The sequence below is a fragment of the Panulirus ornatus genome, chromosome 12, assembly GCF_036320965.1.
Source record: "Panulirus ornatus isolate Po-2019 chromosome 12, ASM3632096v1, whole genome shotgun sequence".
NCBI classification, from domain to species: domain Eukaryota; kingdom Metazoa; phylum Arthropoda; class Malacostraca; order Decapoda; family Palinuridae; genus Panulirus; species Panulirus ornatus.
This window is the reverse complement of record NC_092235.1, coordinates 71,216,563-71,232,364: the sequence shown is the minus strand read 5'-3', so window position 1 is coordinate 71,232,364 and position 15,802 is coordinate 71,216,563. Positions and strand designations below refer to the sequence as shown.

The window sequence follows — 15,802 nt, the reverse complement described above, 5'->3', positions numbered from 1 at the left end:
TTCTGAAAATCTCTACAAATCTTCACCTTCGCCTCCACAACATAATGATCAGACGTCCCTCCAGTTCCATCTCTCAGCACATTAACATCCAAAAGTCTCTCTTTCAAGTGCCAATCAATTAACACGTAATCCAGTAATGCTCTCTGGCCATATATATGCATGTGGCATGAGAAAGGTGGGAGGTGGGCAGATTAGAAAGGGTAGTGAGTGGTGGGATGAAGAAGTAAGATTGTTTGTGAAAGAGAAGAGTGAGGCATATGGAAGATTTTTGCAGGGAAGTAGTGCAAATGACTGGGAGATGTATAAAAGAAAATGGCAGGAGGTCAAGAGAAAGATACAATAGGTGAAAAAGAGGGCAAATGAGAGTTGGGATGAGTATCATAAAATTTTAGGGAAAATAAAAAGATGTTTTGGAAGGAGGTAAATAAAATGCATAAGACAAGAGAACAAATGGGAACATCAGTGAAGGGGGCAAATGGGGAGGTAACAACAAGAAGTGATGAAGTGTGGAGACAAGAGAACAAATGGGAATATTGGTGAAGGGGGCAAATGGGGAGGTAACAACAAGAGGTGATGAAGTGAGGAGATGGAGTATTTTGAAAGTTTGTTCAATGCGTTTGATGACAGAGTGGCAGATACAGGATGTTTTGGTCAGGGTGGTGTGCGAAGTGAGAGGGTCAGGGAGAATGGCTAGGTAAGCAGAGAAGCGGTAATCCAAGCTTTGTAGAAGATGAAAACCAGATGGTTTGGATGGTACTGCAGTGGAATTCATTAAAAACGGGGGTGACTGTGTTGATGATTGGTTGTTAAGGATATTCACTGCATGCATGGATCATGGTGAAGAGCCTGAGGATTGGCAGAATGCATGCATAGTGCCATTGTACAAAGGGAAAGGGGATAAAGGTGAATGTTCAAATTACAGAGGTATAAGTTTGTTGAGTATTCCTGGGATATTATATGGGAGGGTGTGAATTGAGAGGATGTACAGAGCATCAGATTGGGGAAGAGCAATGTGGTGTCAGAAGTGGTAGAGGATGTGTGGATCAGGTGTTTGCTTTGAAGAATGTATGTGAGAAATACTTAGAAAAACAGATGGATTTGTATGTAGCACTTATGGATCTAGAGAAGGCATGTGACAGAGCTGATAGAGATGCTTTGTGGAAGGTATTAAGAGTAATTGGTGTGGGAGGTATGTTGCTGAAAGCAGTGAAAAGTTTTTACCAAGGATGTAAGGCAAGTGTACGAGTATGAACAAAGGAAAGTGATTGGTTCCCGGTAAATGTCGGTTTGCGGCAAGGGTGCATGATGTCTCCATGGTTGTTTAATTTGTTTGTGGGTGGTTAGGGAGGTGAATGCAAGAGTTTTGGAGAGAGGGGCAAGTATGCAATCTGTTGTGAATGAGAGGGCTTAGGAAGTGTCAGTTGTTATTTGCTGATGACTCAGCACTGGTGGCTGATTCGGATGAGAAACTGCAGAGGTTAGTGACTGAGTTTGGTAAAGATGAAAGTTAAGAGTAAATGTGAATAAGAGCAAAGTTATTAGGTGCAGTACATTAGAGGGACAAGTTAAGTGGGAGGTGAGTTTGAATAGAGAAAAACAGGAGGAAGTGAAGTGTTTTAGATATCTGGGAGTGGATTTGGCAGCGGATGGAACCATGGAAGCAGAAGTGAGTCACAGGGTGGGGAAGGGGGCGAAAGTTCTGGGATCGTTGAAGAACGTGTGGAAAGCGAGAACGTTATCTCGGAGAGCAAAAATGGGTATGTTAGAAGGAATAGTGGTTTCAACAATGTTATATGGTCGCTTGGCATGGGCTATAGATAGGGTTGTGTGGAGGAGGGTGGATGTGTTGGAAAAGAGACGTTTGAGGACAATTTGCGGTGTGGGGTGGTTTGATCGAGTAAGTAATGAAAGGGTAAAAGAGATGTGTGGTAATAAAAAGAGTAAGGTTGAGAGAGCAGAAGAAGGTGTGATGAAGCAGTTTAGACATGGAGAGAATAAGTGAGGAAAAATTGACAAAGAGGATATATGTGCGAGGTGGAGAGAACAAGGAGAGGCAGATCAAATTGGATGTGGAAGGATGTAGCAAAAAAGATTTTGAGCGATTGGGGCCTGAACATAAAGGAGGGTGAAAGGCATGCAAGGAATAGAGTGAATTGGAACAATTGGTATACCATGGTCGACGTGCTGTCAATGGATTGAAACAGGGCATGTGAAGCATCTGGGGTAAATCATGGAAAGGTCTGTGGGGCCTGGATGTGGAAAAAGAACTGTGGTTTCGGTGCATTACACATGACAGCTAGAGACTGAGTGTCAATGAATGTGGCCTTTTTTTTCTGTTTTCCTGGCGCTACCTCATTGTTTTTTTTTCACGTGAGGTGGGGTGGCAACAGGAATGGATGAAGGTAGCAAGTATGAATAGTACATGTATATACATGTATATGTCTGGATATGTATATGTATATGTATATGTGTGGAAGTCGAGAACATTATCTCGGAAAGCAAAAATGGGTATGTTTGAAGGAATAGTGGTTCCAACAATGTTGTATGGTTGCGAGGCGTGGGCTATGGATAGAGTTGTGCGCAGGAGGATGGATGTGCTGGAAATGAGATGTTTGAGGACAATGTGTGGTGTGAGGTGGTTTGATCGAGTAAGTAACGTAAGGGTAAGAGAGATGTGTGGAAATAAAAAGAGCGTGGTTGAGAGAGCAGAAGAGGGTGTTTTGAAATGGTTTGGGCACATGGAGAGAATGAGTGAGGAAAGATTGACCAAGAGGATATATGTGTTGGAGGTGGAGGGAACGAGGAGAAGAGGGAGACCAAATTGGAGGTGGAAAGATGGAGTGAAAAAGATTTTGTGTGATCGGGGCCTGAACATGCAGGAGGGTGAAAGGAGGGCAAGGAATAGAGTGAATTGGAGCGATGTGGTATACAGGGGTTGACGTGCTGTCAGTGGATTGAATCAAGGCATGTGAAGCGTCTGGGGTAAACCATGGAAAGCTGTGTAGGTATGTATATTTGCGTGTGTGGACGTGTGTATGTACGTGTGTATGGGGGTTTGGGCCATTTCTTTCGTCTGTTTCCTCGCGCTACCTCGCAAACGCGGGAGACAGCGACAAGTATAAAAAAAAAAAAAAAAAAAAAATGTATATGTGTGTGTGGCCGCTTATGTATATACGTGTGTATGTGGGTGGACTGGGCCATTGCTCGTCTGTTTCCTTGTGCTAACGCAGGAGATAGCAGTTATGTATGATAAATAAATAAATATATAAGTACGCCACCGATTTTCTGGGACTCTTGGTTCCAAAGCCTTGCCGGATTAACCATTTTACTGGACCAACCATGGTCACATAAATAATAATTCATAAACACACCTCTAACCCAATAATCATGCACCTCCCATGTGTCTAAAGTATACTACGGACTGCTAGAAATTTAATCTAAACTAATATCAAACAATTTAAATAAAAAACCATTCCATCATCAGTTGATCATTCTCAGTACTCTTACCATCTTTCATAGTTTTTCTAATCGTCATTTGCTTCTTGGAATCTCTGTTTGTCTGCATAAAATTTGTATATTTTCTCCCTTTGCTTCTTTATATCATAAACAGTTGAACCAATACAGTAGATGTCACATAGCTTACGCAACAAAACACCACGGTCCAGTTTTTTCAACAGTTCTGCTTTATCTTGGATCAATATGGGCTGGTGTTTACATTTGACACCACGGCTGACACTGTCATATGTCTTAGAAGTTTTAGCTAGGGATAAATCTAAGCAAAACAAGCTAAGAATCTCAAAGAATTGTGATATCACCACCAATAAGTGCAGTGTAAAATATGTATATAAGTGTGTCCCACATACAATGCCATCCATGGCTGCCCAGTTAACTAGTCTGATGGCTGCGATAATTTCAAGTTCCCTCATGAAAATTTGTACGGACTAAAGGAGGTGCCGAACCATCAGTTGCCAGAAATTCGGTGGTGTAACTGTAAATATGCATAAACACTCATACATGTACATATACATGTCAACATATACATATATATACACTCGTACATATTCATGCTTGCTTGCCTTCATCTATTCCTGGCAACACCCACAGAAAACAGCATTGCTATACCCTGCTTCAGCAAGGTAGAGCCAGGAAAACAGACAAAGAAAGGCCACATTCGTTCACACTCAGTCTCTAGCTGTCATATGTAATGCAACGAAACCACAGCTCCCTATCCATTTCCAGTCCCCACACACCTTTCCATGGATAACCTCAGACATTTCACACAGCCTGTTGCAATTCAATGACAATTCGTTGACCCCGGTATACCACATCGCTCCAATTCACTCTATTCCTTGCATGCCTCTCACCCTCCTGTATGTTCAGGCCCTGATTGCTCAAAATCTTTTACACTCCATCTCTGACACATATACCCTCTTTACCAATCTTTCCTCACTCATTCTCTCCATTCAACACACCCTCTTCTGCTCTCTCAATCACACATTTTGTCACACATCTTTCTTACCTTTTTATTACTTACTCAATAAAATCACCTCACACCACATAGTGTCCTCAAACATCTCATTTCTAACACATTCAACCTCCTCTGCACAATCCCATCTATAGCCCATGTCTTGCAACCATATAATATTGTTGGAACCACTCTTCCTTCAAACATACCCATTTTTGCTCTCTGGGATAATGTTCTTTCTTTCCACACATTCTTCATCGCTCCCAGAACCTTCACTCCTTTCCCCACCCTGTGACTCACTTCCGCTTCCATGGTTCCATCCGCTGCTAAGTCCACTCCCAGATATCTAAATCACTTCACTTCCTCCAGTTTTTCTCCATTCAAACTTAATTCCCAGTTAACTTGTCCCTCAACTCTACTGAACTTAATAACCTTGCTCTTATTCATATTTACTATCAACTTTCTCCTTTCACACACTTTTCCAAAGTCAGCCACCAACTTCTGCAGTTTATCATCCGAATCAGCCACCAAAGCTGTATTATTGTCGAACAACAACTGACTCTCTTCCCAGGCCCTCTCATCTCCAACAGACTGCATACTTGCCCCTTTCACCTAAACTCCTGCATTTACCTCCATAACCTCCCCATCCATAAAAAAAATTAAACTACCATGGGGACATACACACCCCTTACGCAGACTGACCTTCATTGGGAACCAATCGCTCTCCTCTTCCTACTTGTACACATGCCTTACATCCTTGACAAAAACTTTTCACTGCTTCTAGCTGCTTACCTACCAAATCAAATACTCTTAAGGCCTTCCACAAAGCATCTCTATCAGCCCTATAATAAGCATTCTCTAGATCCAGAAATGCTATATACAAATCCATCTGTTTTTTTAAGTATTTCTCACATACGTTCTTCAAAGCAAACACCTGATCCACACATCCTCTACCATTTCTGAAACCACACTGCTCTTCCACAAACTGATGCTCTGTGCATGCCTTCACCCTCTAAATCGATACCCTTCCATACAATTTTCCAGTAATACTCAACAATATTATGCCTCTGTAGTTTGAACACTCACCTTTATCCCCTTTGCCTCTGTACAATGGCACTATACATGCACTCTGCCAATCCTCAGGCACTTCACCATGATCCATACATACAATGAATATCCTTACCAACGAATCAACAACAAAGTCACCCCCTTTTATAGCAAATTCCACTGCAATACCATCCAAACCAATCTCCTTGCCAGACTTTATCTTCTGCAAGGCTTCCAGCTTCTCTTCCCTCTTAACTGAACCATTCTCCCTGAACCTCTCACTTTGCACACCACCCAACCAAAACACCCTTCATCTGCTACTCTATCATCAAACACATTGAACAAACCTTCAAAATACTCACTCCCTCTCCCTCTCACTTCTTCACTATCTTTTATTACTTACCCCTGTTGCTCCCTTCACCAATTTTTCTACTTGTTCTCTCATCTTACGCACATTATCTAACTCTTTCCAGAACATCTTTTTATTCTCCCTAAAGTTTATGATACTCTCTCACCCCAACTCTCATTCGCCTCACTTTGAACCCTTGCAACTTCCTCTTAACCCCCTGCCACTCCTTCCTTGTAAGTATCATCCAAACGCCTCTCTTTTCTTTTTCACTAACAACTTTACTTTATCATGCCACCACTCGCTACTCTTTCTGATCTGCCCTTCCTCATGCCACATACATCTTGTACATGGTATCACCGCTTCCTTTGATAGATAGATAGATAGATAGATAGATAGAGATAGAGCAAACTCATGCGACTTTCTGCAAAATGGGGGTTGAAGTGAAGCGAGACTTACTAGGAGGGAGAGGGAGGGGTAGCATGCTTGTCTATATCATCCCCTGAATTAGTGATTCAGCATTGTTTTCAATTAAGAGGTAATGCAGATACTGAACAGTCCTTCATGCTCACAGATTTTCAAAATGAATATTAGCAATGGTTTCAGTGTAAAATCACCCTCAGCATTCCCTCCTAAGCAATCTTCAGAGGCCTGGAACATCTTTTCCCCCTTGCTAATGAATGTCCAATGGCATACCCCACCCCCTCCACAAAGAAAAAAAAGGCCAGTCCCACTAACTGAGGTGTGCAACCTCCTTCCTTGAATTTTTTTCCAAATATGAGCAAATATGTGGAAAGGGAGCTGTGGTTTCAGTGCATTATACATGACAGCTAGAGACTGAGTGTGAACGAATGTGGCCTTTGTTGTCTTTTCCCAGCACTTCCTCACGCACATGCGGGGGGAGGGGATTGTTATTTCATGTGTGGCGGGGTGGCGATGGGAATGAATAAGGGCAGACAGTATGAATTATGTACATGTGTATATATGCATATGTCTGTGTGTATATATGTATACATTGAGATGTATAGGTATGTATATGTGCGTGTGTAGACGTGTATGTATATACATGGTGTATGTGGGTGGGTTGGGCCATTCTTTCGTCTGTTTCCTTGCGCTACCTCGCTAACGCAGGAGACAGTGACAAAGTATAATAAATATATAAATAAATGAGCAAATAACAGGTAAAAGCACAGACAACTGCAATGACAGTAAGCATTCAGTCCCAAGAGATTCTCTCAACAAGCTGACCACCAGCAAGTGTGATATGAATAAAAATGTATTTTGCCAAAGGGTGGGATATGAAATGAAGTCTTTTGCTGTCATCATGATAAAATGCTTGCTGACCAAAAAATTCTCCAAAAGACCCTGAAATATATTCATATTAAAGGCAACGAATATCTTATATGGTAAATAAAAAATATGAATTCTTTTCAAATCTGCCAAAATTCTGAAAGTTTACATGTTGTTGCCTAAGCCTGTATCCTTAATTCTCATATTTCATAACTGCAATCCTTTGCTATAAAAAAGTTCAGTGTTCAGGTTTTGAATTGTAATCCCTTCTTTACATATACAGTATGGCAGTAGCCAATGTAGACCTATCAAATAAGGGTGATAAATCAATTACACAGTACATCACACCCAAGTTAAATTAGACAAGGTTACCTATTTGAAGTAGGCAGTAACAAGCCAACTGAAAATTAGCCAAGCAGAATATATCCTCTGATGTCAGTGATCCCTGACAATAAAAGGAAGATTGAAATCAACTGCTTGGGAATGATAAATTTGTTGCCAAGTGGAGGTTTTTGATTGGTCATAGGATGGACCTAGGCCAAACAGAGACCATTACTACCAAGTAGATCATTAAGATATGAGATTAAGAGGTTTCTAACCTCCCAAAGATCTAGATATCTCTCATGGCTCGTAAGGTGATCCAATCCTGGGGGATAAAAAATGCCCCCCAAAAGTGATAAGCCAAATCAAATGAAGACTAGAGTCAAAGGGTTCCTAAAAAGCATTTAAATCACAGTCAACTAACCTGCTGACTTTCACCAACTGGTAACACATCATTGGACAGATTTGGATTACCAGTTTCTTTGAGGATTTCATATGTGGAAGTTCTCTGTCGTTTTGGCATGCTGTGAGCCATCTCCTCTGTTAAACTTTCTGTCTTCTTTTCTATTTCAAAAGTCCCTGTGCGACGACGTTTTTTTAAGTGTTTTTCATCTGCATCTGTGAAAATTAATAAAATGGATTACTACTTAATGAGAACACTTGACTGTGTAAGATATGAGTGGACAGAACTAAACAAGTTTAGAAGAATACTAGTCATGAAGAGCAAAGTTTGTAAGAGGTGGGTTGATAATCTATGGAAATTAATGAAAATGGTGAAAAATGCAATATGTAACAGAGACAAATAGATGATAAGGAAAGGACAAGCAGGGAAGAGAAATGATGCTCTTAAGGAATGGACAAGCTGGGGATACAGGCACTGTGGTGAATGATCTGGTGAAGAGTGGAGTGATCAAGTTTTGAGAGCATTTGGAGAAAGGGTATGCAATCATAGAAAAGTGGTCATGTGGCTAACAACTGGATGAAGGCAGGAACTATTACACAGCATAATGGTACTGGGCAGAGGTAGTAAAAATGACTGTAAGAACAACAAATGGAAAATTCTTCTCAGCAAAACTGGCTTTATATACATACAGTAAAGAAGAGACTGATCATACTGAAAGGATTAAAGAATTCCTTGAAGGTGAAGGACAAGGTGGATTTGGGAAAAGAAGGGGTTGTACATACCACACTCATGCACTTCGAAAGGCACAAGAAAAAAATCCTTGAAAAGAAAGTGTATGCACAATTTATGGAATGAGTAATGTCATCTAATAAAGTGAATGTGAAAATTCTATGCTGTTTGACTACTCATGGTTAGAGCGAAAGACTTCTTAATGCTGTTAAGAGCCTTAATAATGAAGCAGCAAGGTTATGTCACCATAGTCATTTATATATTTGAGGTACTAAATGAAATGAGAGTATGGTGTGGTGATAACAGCGTACAGATAAATCACAAAGGGAGAGAATGGAAATTAGTAAGTTGCTTTATGCAGATGATGCCATGCTGTTAGCTGAATCAAAAAGCAGAGGAAGAGAATGAGGTTACTTTGATGATGTATGGAAAAGAAGGATTCTGAAAATATGTTACAAATTAGTAAGCTGTGGATTGAGCTTAGGTATAAGGGACTGAAGTTCAGTAAGAATAAGAATGGGTAAGTTGTAATTAGAAGCCTTGCAAAGGGAGAGTAATTGGAGGGGCACAGGACGTGCTGAATGGACAGAATCTAAGTGAATAGTGTGCATGAAAATTGTATGAGGGAGCATTTGTCCTTCTTCTGATGCAAGGGATGTGAAACCTAAGTATATACACTATACAGGTCAGGATACATGAGAAAGATGAGCATTAGTACAACATTCTTGGATTTTAGAGGACAGACAGAATGATACAAAATAGAAGAATGGTTATACAGAATGAATGGCAGATACAGATATGATGGATAAGAAGCTAGATTATATTGTGGTTGAGAGGAAACGGAGAAAAGCAGACCACATGAGACATGGATGGATGCAGAAAAAGAATCAACATGGTCTAGTTGAGGACACCTCATGGAGTCTTCAAGGGTCTTCAACCCTACAGACTGGGCTGGGCCCAAGTTGCTGGATTGGGTCATAGGTCAACCAACCAACCACTGTAGCCCCCAAAGCCTAACTGGTTTGGTACACTTTATAGGTACTTGTAAAATTCACTCTTGAATTCCACTACAATGCATCCCATGCTGTTTCTGATGGTAGATAGCAAGGTGTTGAAAAGTCCTGGGCCTTGAATGTTTCCGGTGTTCTCTCTTTTTGTGCACATCACATCTCCCGATTCAGAGGTAGTATTTAACTAATTCTTCCATGCCTTTTGTGCCAGTGGGATGTTTCTGAATGTAAGTCGGTAAACATACCTTTTAGGGTTTTCCAGGTATAAATCTGTGCTCCAGGGAGTAAAGCCACAGTGGTTTCAGTCATTCCTAACAATATAGTTCCTTTAACACATTAATATGGGCTGTGAAAGATCTCCAAACATATTCTAAATCTGAAATTTAGCCGAACTTGCAGAGGGATGCTGGAACACAACAATATTCAGTTGACAAAAGAACTGGTGCCTTGATAATAACACAACTGTTTTTCTTCCTTTGTCTTGAAGGTCTGCAGGATCCAGCCTGCCATCCTTCTGCATGGAGCAACCACTGTTTTGTTGTGTTCACTGAAGGTTTGGTCATTTGCTGTTATTTTTCCAAGTTGTTCCACATTATCCAAATGCTTTATGATAGCACAATTGTATCTATTTCTTATTACATCATTTTCCCTATACTGAATAAGTTGAAAATCATATCCACTGAAAAGCATGTTGTTTTCAGTTGCCCAGTTACAGACTTAGTGTCTCACTTTGCAGACTTTTGGCATCATCTATTGACGTGATTTTCATAATCATTCTTCTATCATTTGCAAAGGAGGATATGGAACTGTGGCTTATGTTTGCTTCAGTGTTAGATATAAGAATGAAGAACAGGAGGGGTGGCACGTACATTTCCTTGGAATACTCAGCTTTTTATAATGGAGACAAAGGAGATGGCATGGTTTATAATCATGTTGTGATCTATACGTAAAAAAGTTGTACATTCATCTCCCAATTTTTCAGGTTATTCCCATCTTCTGCATTCTGAAACCATGTTCACCCTTGTCAAATACTTTTGCAAAGTCTGAGTAAATCACTACATCATTTTCTTTGTTTTTTAGAGCTTCAACTATCCTATCATAACAGCCAGCCAAGCAACTGAGATAGACAAGATCTTCCCGGTCTAGAACCATGTTGTCCTGGGTTATGAAGCTTGTTCACTTCCAGAAATTACTTCAGCTTGCCTTTTTGGACTCTTTTGAAAATTCTAATTACGTGCAATGTTCATGCTATCGGTCAATAGTGTTTGGGGATTGCTTTGCTTCCACCTTTGTTAAGTGGGGTGATGCGAGTCAGTTTTAGACTCTTGGGAATGATGCCAGAATCTAGACATTTTCTCCAGAGGATACTCAGTGCATGTGCAAGAGGTGTCTTGCATTTCTTTATGAAGACTGAGTTCCACAAGTGTGGGCCAAGGGCTGAATGCATGGGTATGTTCTCAATGGCCATCTCAAAATCTTGTATTAAGAAGGTGACATTTGCTATGTGTACACTTGGGGAATTACTGTTTAGGAAGAAGTCTGTTGGGTCATTTATTTTCAATGTTTTTGACTTGCTGAATGGGTTTTGGATTCGTGTTTTGCATATTAGTAAAAGTATTTTGGGCTATTCCATATTTCATTTAAGGCTTTTTCTTCTTTTTCGTGCGTTTCACATAAGTTTAAGGTCATCTGATATTTCAACTGACAGGTATTCTTTCCTTTGCTGGGTAGTAGCTGATAGTTGGTAGGCAGCCAACAACCAGGGAGGTATATTATCAGTACTACCTGCTGGGTATTAGGAAGGTTAGTGCCAGTTGCATAGTGAAGTAGCACTTCAGTGAGCTGTCAAGATGCACTCCTCTGACCCAGGTAGTTGCCTTTTCTTTCTCCCTCGCCCGACACATGGACTAATGGCATTCTGTCCACACACATGCAATCTCACTATCAGTCATAACACTTGACAACACTTAACTCACACTGCTCATACTGTGTAACTCTATATTTCCCTATGGTAAGCACTATGTGCTAGCCCTGCCTTTTGGCAAAATGGCAGGAGCAATAGATAGAGGTAGGAGGCAACATAAGGAGGAGTATTGAAGGAATTAGGCAGAAGCATGTAGACTCAATTGAGGAAACAGTGTTGGTGTTCAAATGCAGAGAGTTGCTCTGTATGGCTTTGAAGATGATGAGGATAAAACTATGAAGCAGCAATGGATTTGCAGTTTGTTGATGGATCTGAGGGAATATCAGGAGTGATAAGGTGCTCTAGTGAATAATAAGAATAGATAGGTGGGAGGCTGGTTTTTAGAAGTCTGAAATATTTTACTCGTGTAAAGGCATTTGTAGTTAAAAAGGTGTATTGCTTCTCATGAATGTAGTTCTGTGCATGTTTGGGGTAAAGTGATCTCCACTTCTCTTCCTCTTGTTTTGATTGGTGTTTACTTGGGAGACATCAAGATCATTGGAACATCGGCTTATAATCTTTATGCAAAATTGGAATGAGTTCCACTGTTTGGTTGCTGATGACTAAGCGTTGCAGATCTATTTGAGACTCAATGCAGGTGGTGACTCAGTATAAAGGTGTAAGAGAAATATAAAAGTAATATCGTGAATAGGAGAAGGGTTATTAGTTTCACGTGTTGAGGGCAACTAAAATGGGACGTGAGTTGGGGACCCAGAAAACTGCTTTTGTATTTTATCTGTCTAAGATGGGAAACATGGGAGTCGGGGAGTGTCATTTGCGAAGGGTCAAATTGGGGCTTGAAAATGTGTGGAAGTAAACCAGATGGAAAAATGAAAATGGGTATGTTTGAAGGAATAGAGAACATGGTATGTTTGGGCTCTGAGTGAAATTGTGCTCAGGGTATATGGGGAAAGAGTGTTTGGGAATGTTTGGAGTAGTAGGGGTTGATGAGAGGACAAGGGCAAGGAAGAATTAAAACTTAAAAAGAGTGGTTGAGAGAGGAAGAGGTGTCAAGAAAGTTTCACATGGAGGGAAACTGAGTGAGGAAAGATTGACCAAGGGATTATTGGGGTATGCACGGGAGGAAGAGAAGATAGGGAGACCAAATTGGAGGTGAGAGGGGGTGAAAAGTTTTGTGTGATCGGGCCGGTTACAGTGATGGGGTTTGAAAAGGGAGGTAATGAGGCATTGAGGATAAGTGGTGTACAGGGTGTTCAGTGCTGTCAGTGGAAATGGTGTGAAGCGTCCGGGTAAACCATGGAAAGCTGTGTAGGTATGTATATTTGTGTGTGTGGACGTGTGTATGTACATGTGTATGGGGGGGGTTGGGCCATTTCTTTCGTCTGTTTCCTTGCGCTACCTCGCAAACGCGGGAGACAGCGACAAAGTATAAAAAAAAAAAAAAAAAAAAAAAAAAGGAGGCAGATGCATAAGGTAGAAGTAGAAGGAACATTAGGCAGAAGCATTTGGTAGAACTCATTAGTAGGAACATCAGGTTAGAGCCTGTTCAAACACTGCAGTAGAGTTGCCCTCTGTCACTGGTCTGTTAAGTGTGAGGCACTAAAAGCTATGAAGCAGCACTGAGTTTGCCAGTTTGTTGAGGCCACCCCCTTGAGGGAATTCCAGGAGGGAACAGGTGTCAGAGATATAGATAAAATAGATAGCTGGATGAGCTGTGGTTTCTCTAGAAGTCCTGCACTTATTTTCCACCTCCTGTAAAGTGCCCATCTTGCTAGATCTAACCTAAACCTTTGGTGCTTTCTTCTCATAGATATGTTCCTGTTGCATGTTTGGGGTACCAAAGTGATCATCTCACTTACTCATTCCTCCTCTGTTTTGCTACTCAGCAGTGTTTCACTTTCTGTTGCAGACATCTCATTGATCACATCCTGGTTTATCCATTTATATCAAAATTGAAATGACGAAAACACTTCCACTGTTTGGTGCATTATGACTAGACAGTTCAGCATCTAAATTTGATTTTACTTCAATCAGGTTGAGATCTCAGTATAAGGTGCCTAAGATGATAATATCACATATTTCCCTGGGGATAGGGGAGAAAGAATACTTCCCATGCATTCCTCACGTGTTGTAGAAGGCAACTAAAGGGGACGGAGCGGGGGGCCTAGAAACCCTCCCCTTCTTGTATTTTAACTTTCTAAAATGGGAAACAGAAAAAGGAGTCACGTGGGGAGTGCTCATCCTCCTCGAAGGATCAGATTGGGGTGTCTAAATGTGTGTGGATGTAACCAAGATGAGAAAAAATGAAAGATAGGTAGTATGTTTGAGGAAAGGAACCTGGATGTTTTGGCTCTGAGTGAAATGAAGCTCAAGGGTAAAGGGGAAGAGTGGTTTGGGAATGTTCTGGGAGTAAAGTCAGGGGTTGGTGAGAGGACAAGGGCAAGGAAAGCAATAACACTACTCCTGAAATAAGAGTGGTGGGAGTATGTGATAGAGTGCAAGAAAGTAAATTCTAGATTGATATGGGTAAAACTGAAAGTGGATGGAGAGAGATGGGTGATTATTGGTGCATATGCACCCGGGCATGAGAAGAAAGATCATGGGAGGCAAGTGTTTTGGGAGCAGATGAGTGAGGGTGTTAGTAGTTTTGATGCACGAGACCGGGTTACAGTGATGGGCGATTTGAATAAAAAGGTGAGTAATGTGGCATTTGAGGGAATAATTGGTGTACATGGGGTGTTCAGTGATGTAAGTGGAAATGGTGAAGAGCTTGCAGATTTGTGCGCTGAAAAAGGAATGGTAATTGGGAATACCTGGTTTAAAAAGAGAGATATACATAAGTATTCGTATGTAAGTAGGAGAGATGGCCACAGAGTGTTACTGGATTACGTGTTAATTGATAGGCATGCGAAAGAGAGACTTTTGGATGTTAATGTGCTGAGAGGCGCAACTGGAGGGATGTCTGATCATTATCTTGTGGAGGCGAAGGTGAAGATTTGTAGAGGTTTTCAGAAAAGAAGAGAGAATGTTGGGGTGAACTGAGTGGTGACAGTAAGTGACCTTGGGAAGGAGATTTGTGTGAGGAAGTACCAGGAGAGACTGAGTGCAGAATGGAAAAAAGTGAGAACAAAGGACATATGGGGAGTGGGGGAAGAATGGGATGTATTTAGGGAAGTAGTGATGGCTTAAGCAAAAGATGCTTGTGGCATGAGAAGCGTGGGAGGTGGGTAGATTAGAAAGGGTAGTGATTAGAAAGGGTATGAGTGGTGATATAAAGAAGCAAGATTATTAGTGAGAGAAAAGAGAGAGGCATTTGGACGAGTTTTGCAGGGAAATAGTGCAAATGACTGGGAGATGTATAAAAGAAAGAGGCAGGAGGTCAAGAGAAAGGTGCAAGAGGTGAAAAAGAGGGCAAATGAGAGTTGGGGTGAGAGAGTATCATTAAATTTTAGGGAAGAAAAAAAAGATGCTTTGGAAGGAGGTAAATAAAGTGCGTAAGACAAGAGAACAAATGGGAACATTGATGAAGGGGGCTAATGGGGAGGTGATAGCAAGTAGTGGTGATGTGAGAAGGAGATGGAGTGAGTATTTTGAAGGTTTGTTGAAAGTGTTAGATGATAGAGTGGCAGATATAGGGTGTTTTGGTCGAGGTGGTGTGCAAAGAGAGGGTTAGAGAGAATGATTTGGTGTAAACAGAGAAGAGGTAGTAAAAGCTTTGCTGAAGATGAAAGCCGGCAAGGCAGCGGGTTTGGATGGTATTGCAGTGGAATTTATTATAAAATGGGGTGACTGTGTTGTTGACTGGTTGGTAAGGCTATTCATTGTGTGTATGACTCATATTGAGGTGCCTGAGGATTGGCAGAATGCATGCATAGTGCCATTGAACAAAGGCAAAGGGGATAAAGGTGAGTGCTTAAATACAGAGGTGTAAGTTTGATGAGTATACCTGGGAAATTATATGGGAGGGTATTGATTGAGAGGGTGAAGGCATGTACAGAGCATCAGACTGGGAAAGAGCAGTGTGGTTTCAGAAATGTTAGAGGATGTGTGGATCAGGTGTTTGCTATGAAGAATGTTTGTGAGAAATACTTAGAAAAGCAAATGGATTTGTATGTAGTATTTATGTATCTGGAGAAGGTATATGATAGAGTTGATAGAGATGCTCTGTGGAAGGTATTAAGAATATATGGTGTGGGAGGTAAGCTGCTGAAGCGGTGAAAAGTTTTTATCGAGGATGTAAGGCATGTGTATGAGTAGGAAGAGAGGA

The 15,802-nt window shown here is 41.0% G+C and overlaps 1 protein-coding gene across 1 annotated transcript in view; it reads right to left on the bottom strand.

Moving 5' to 3' along the window:
• The window catches only part of LOC139752271 (uncharacterized), a gene marked incomplete at its 3' end in the record, with an annotated part of 167,795 nt that overhangs the window by 117,310 nt on the left and 34,683 nt on the right, over positions 1–15,802 (bottom strand). The window contains exon 3 of the mRNA XM_071668302.1: positions 7,894–8,087. Coding sequence (XP_071524403.1) covers positions 7,894–8,004 — 111 coding nt within the window. The remainder of the gene's footprint in view (positions 1–7,893; positions 8,088–15,802) is intronic.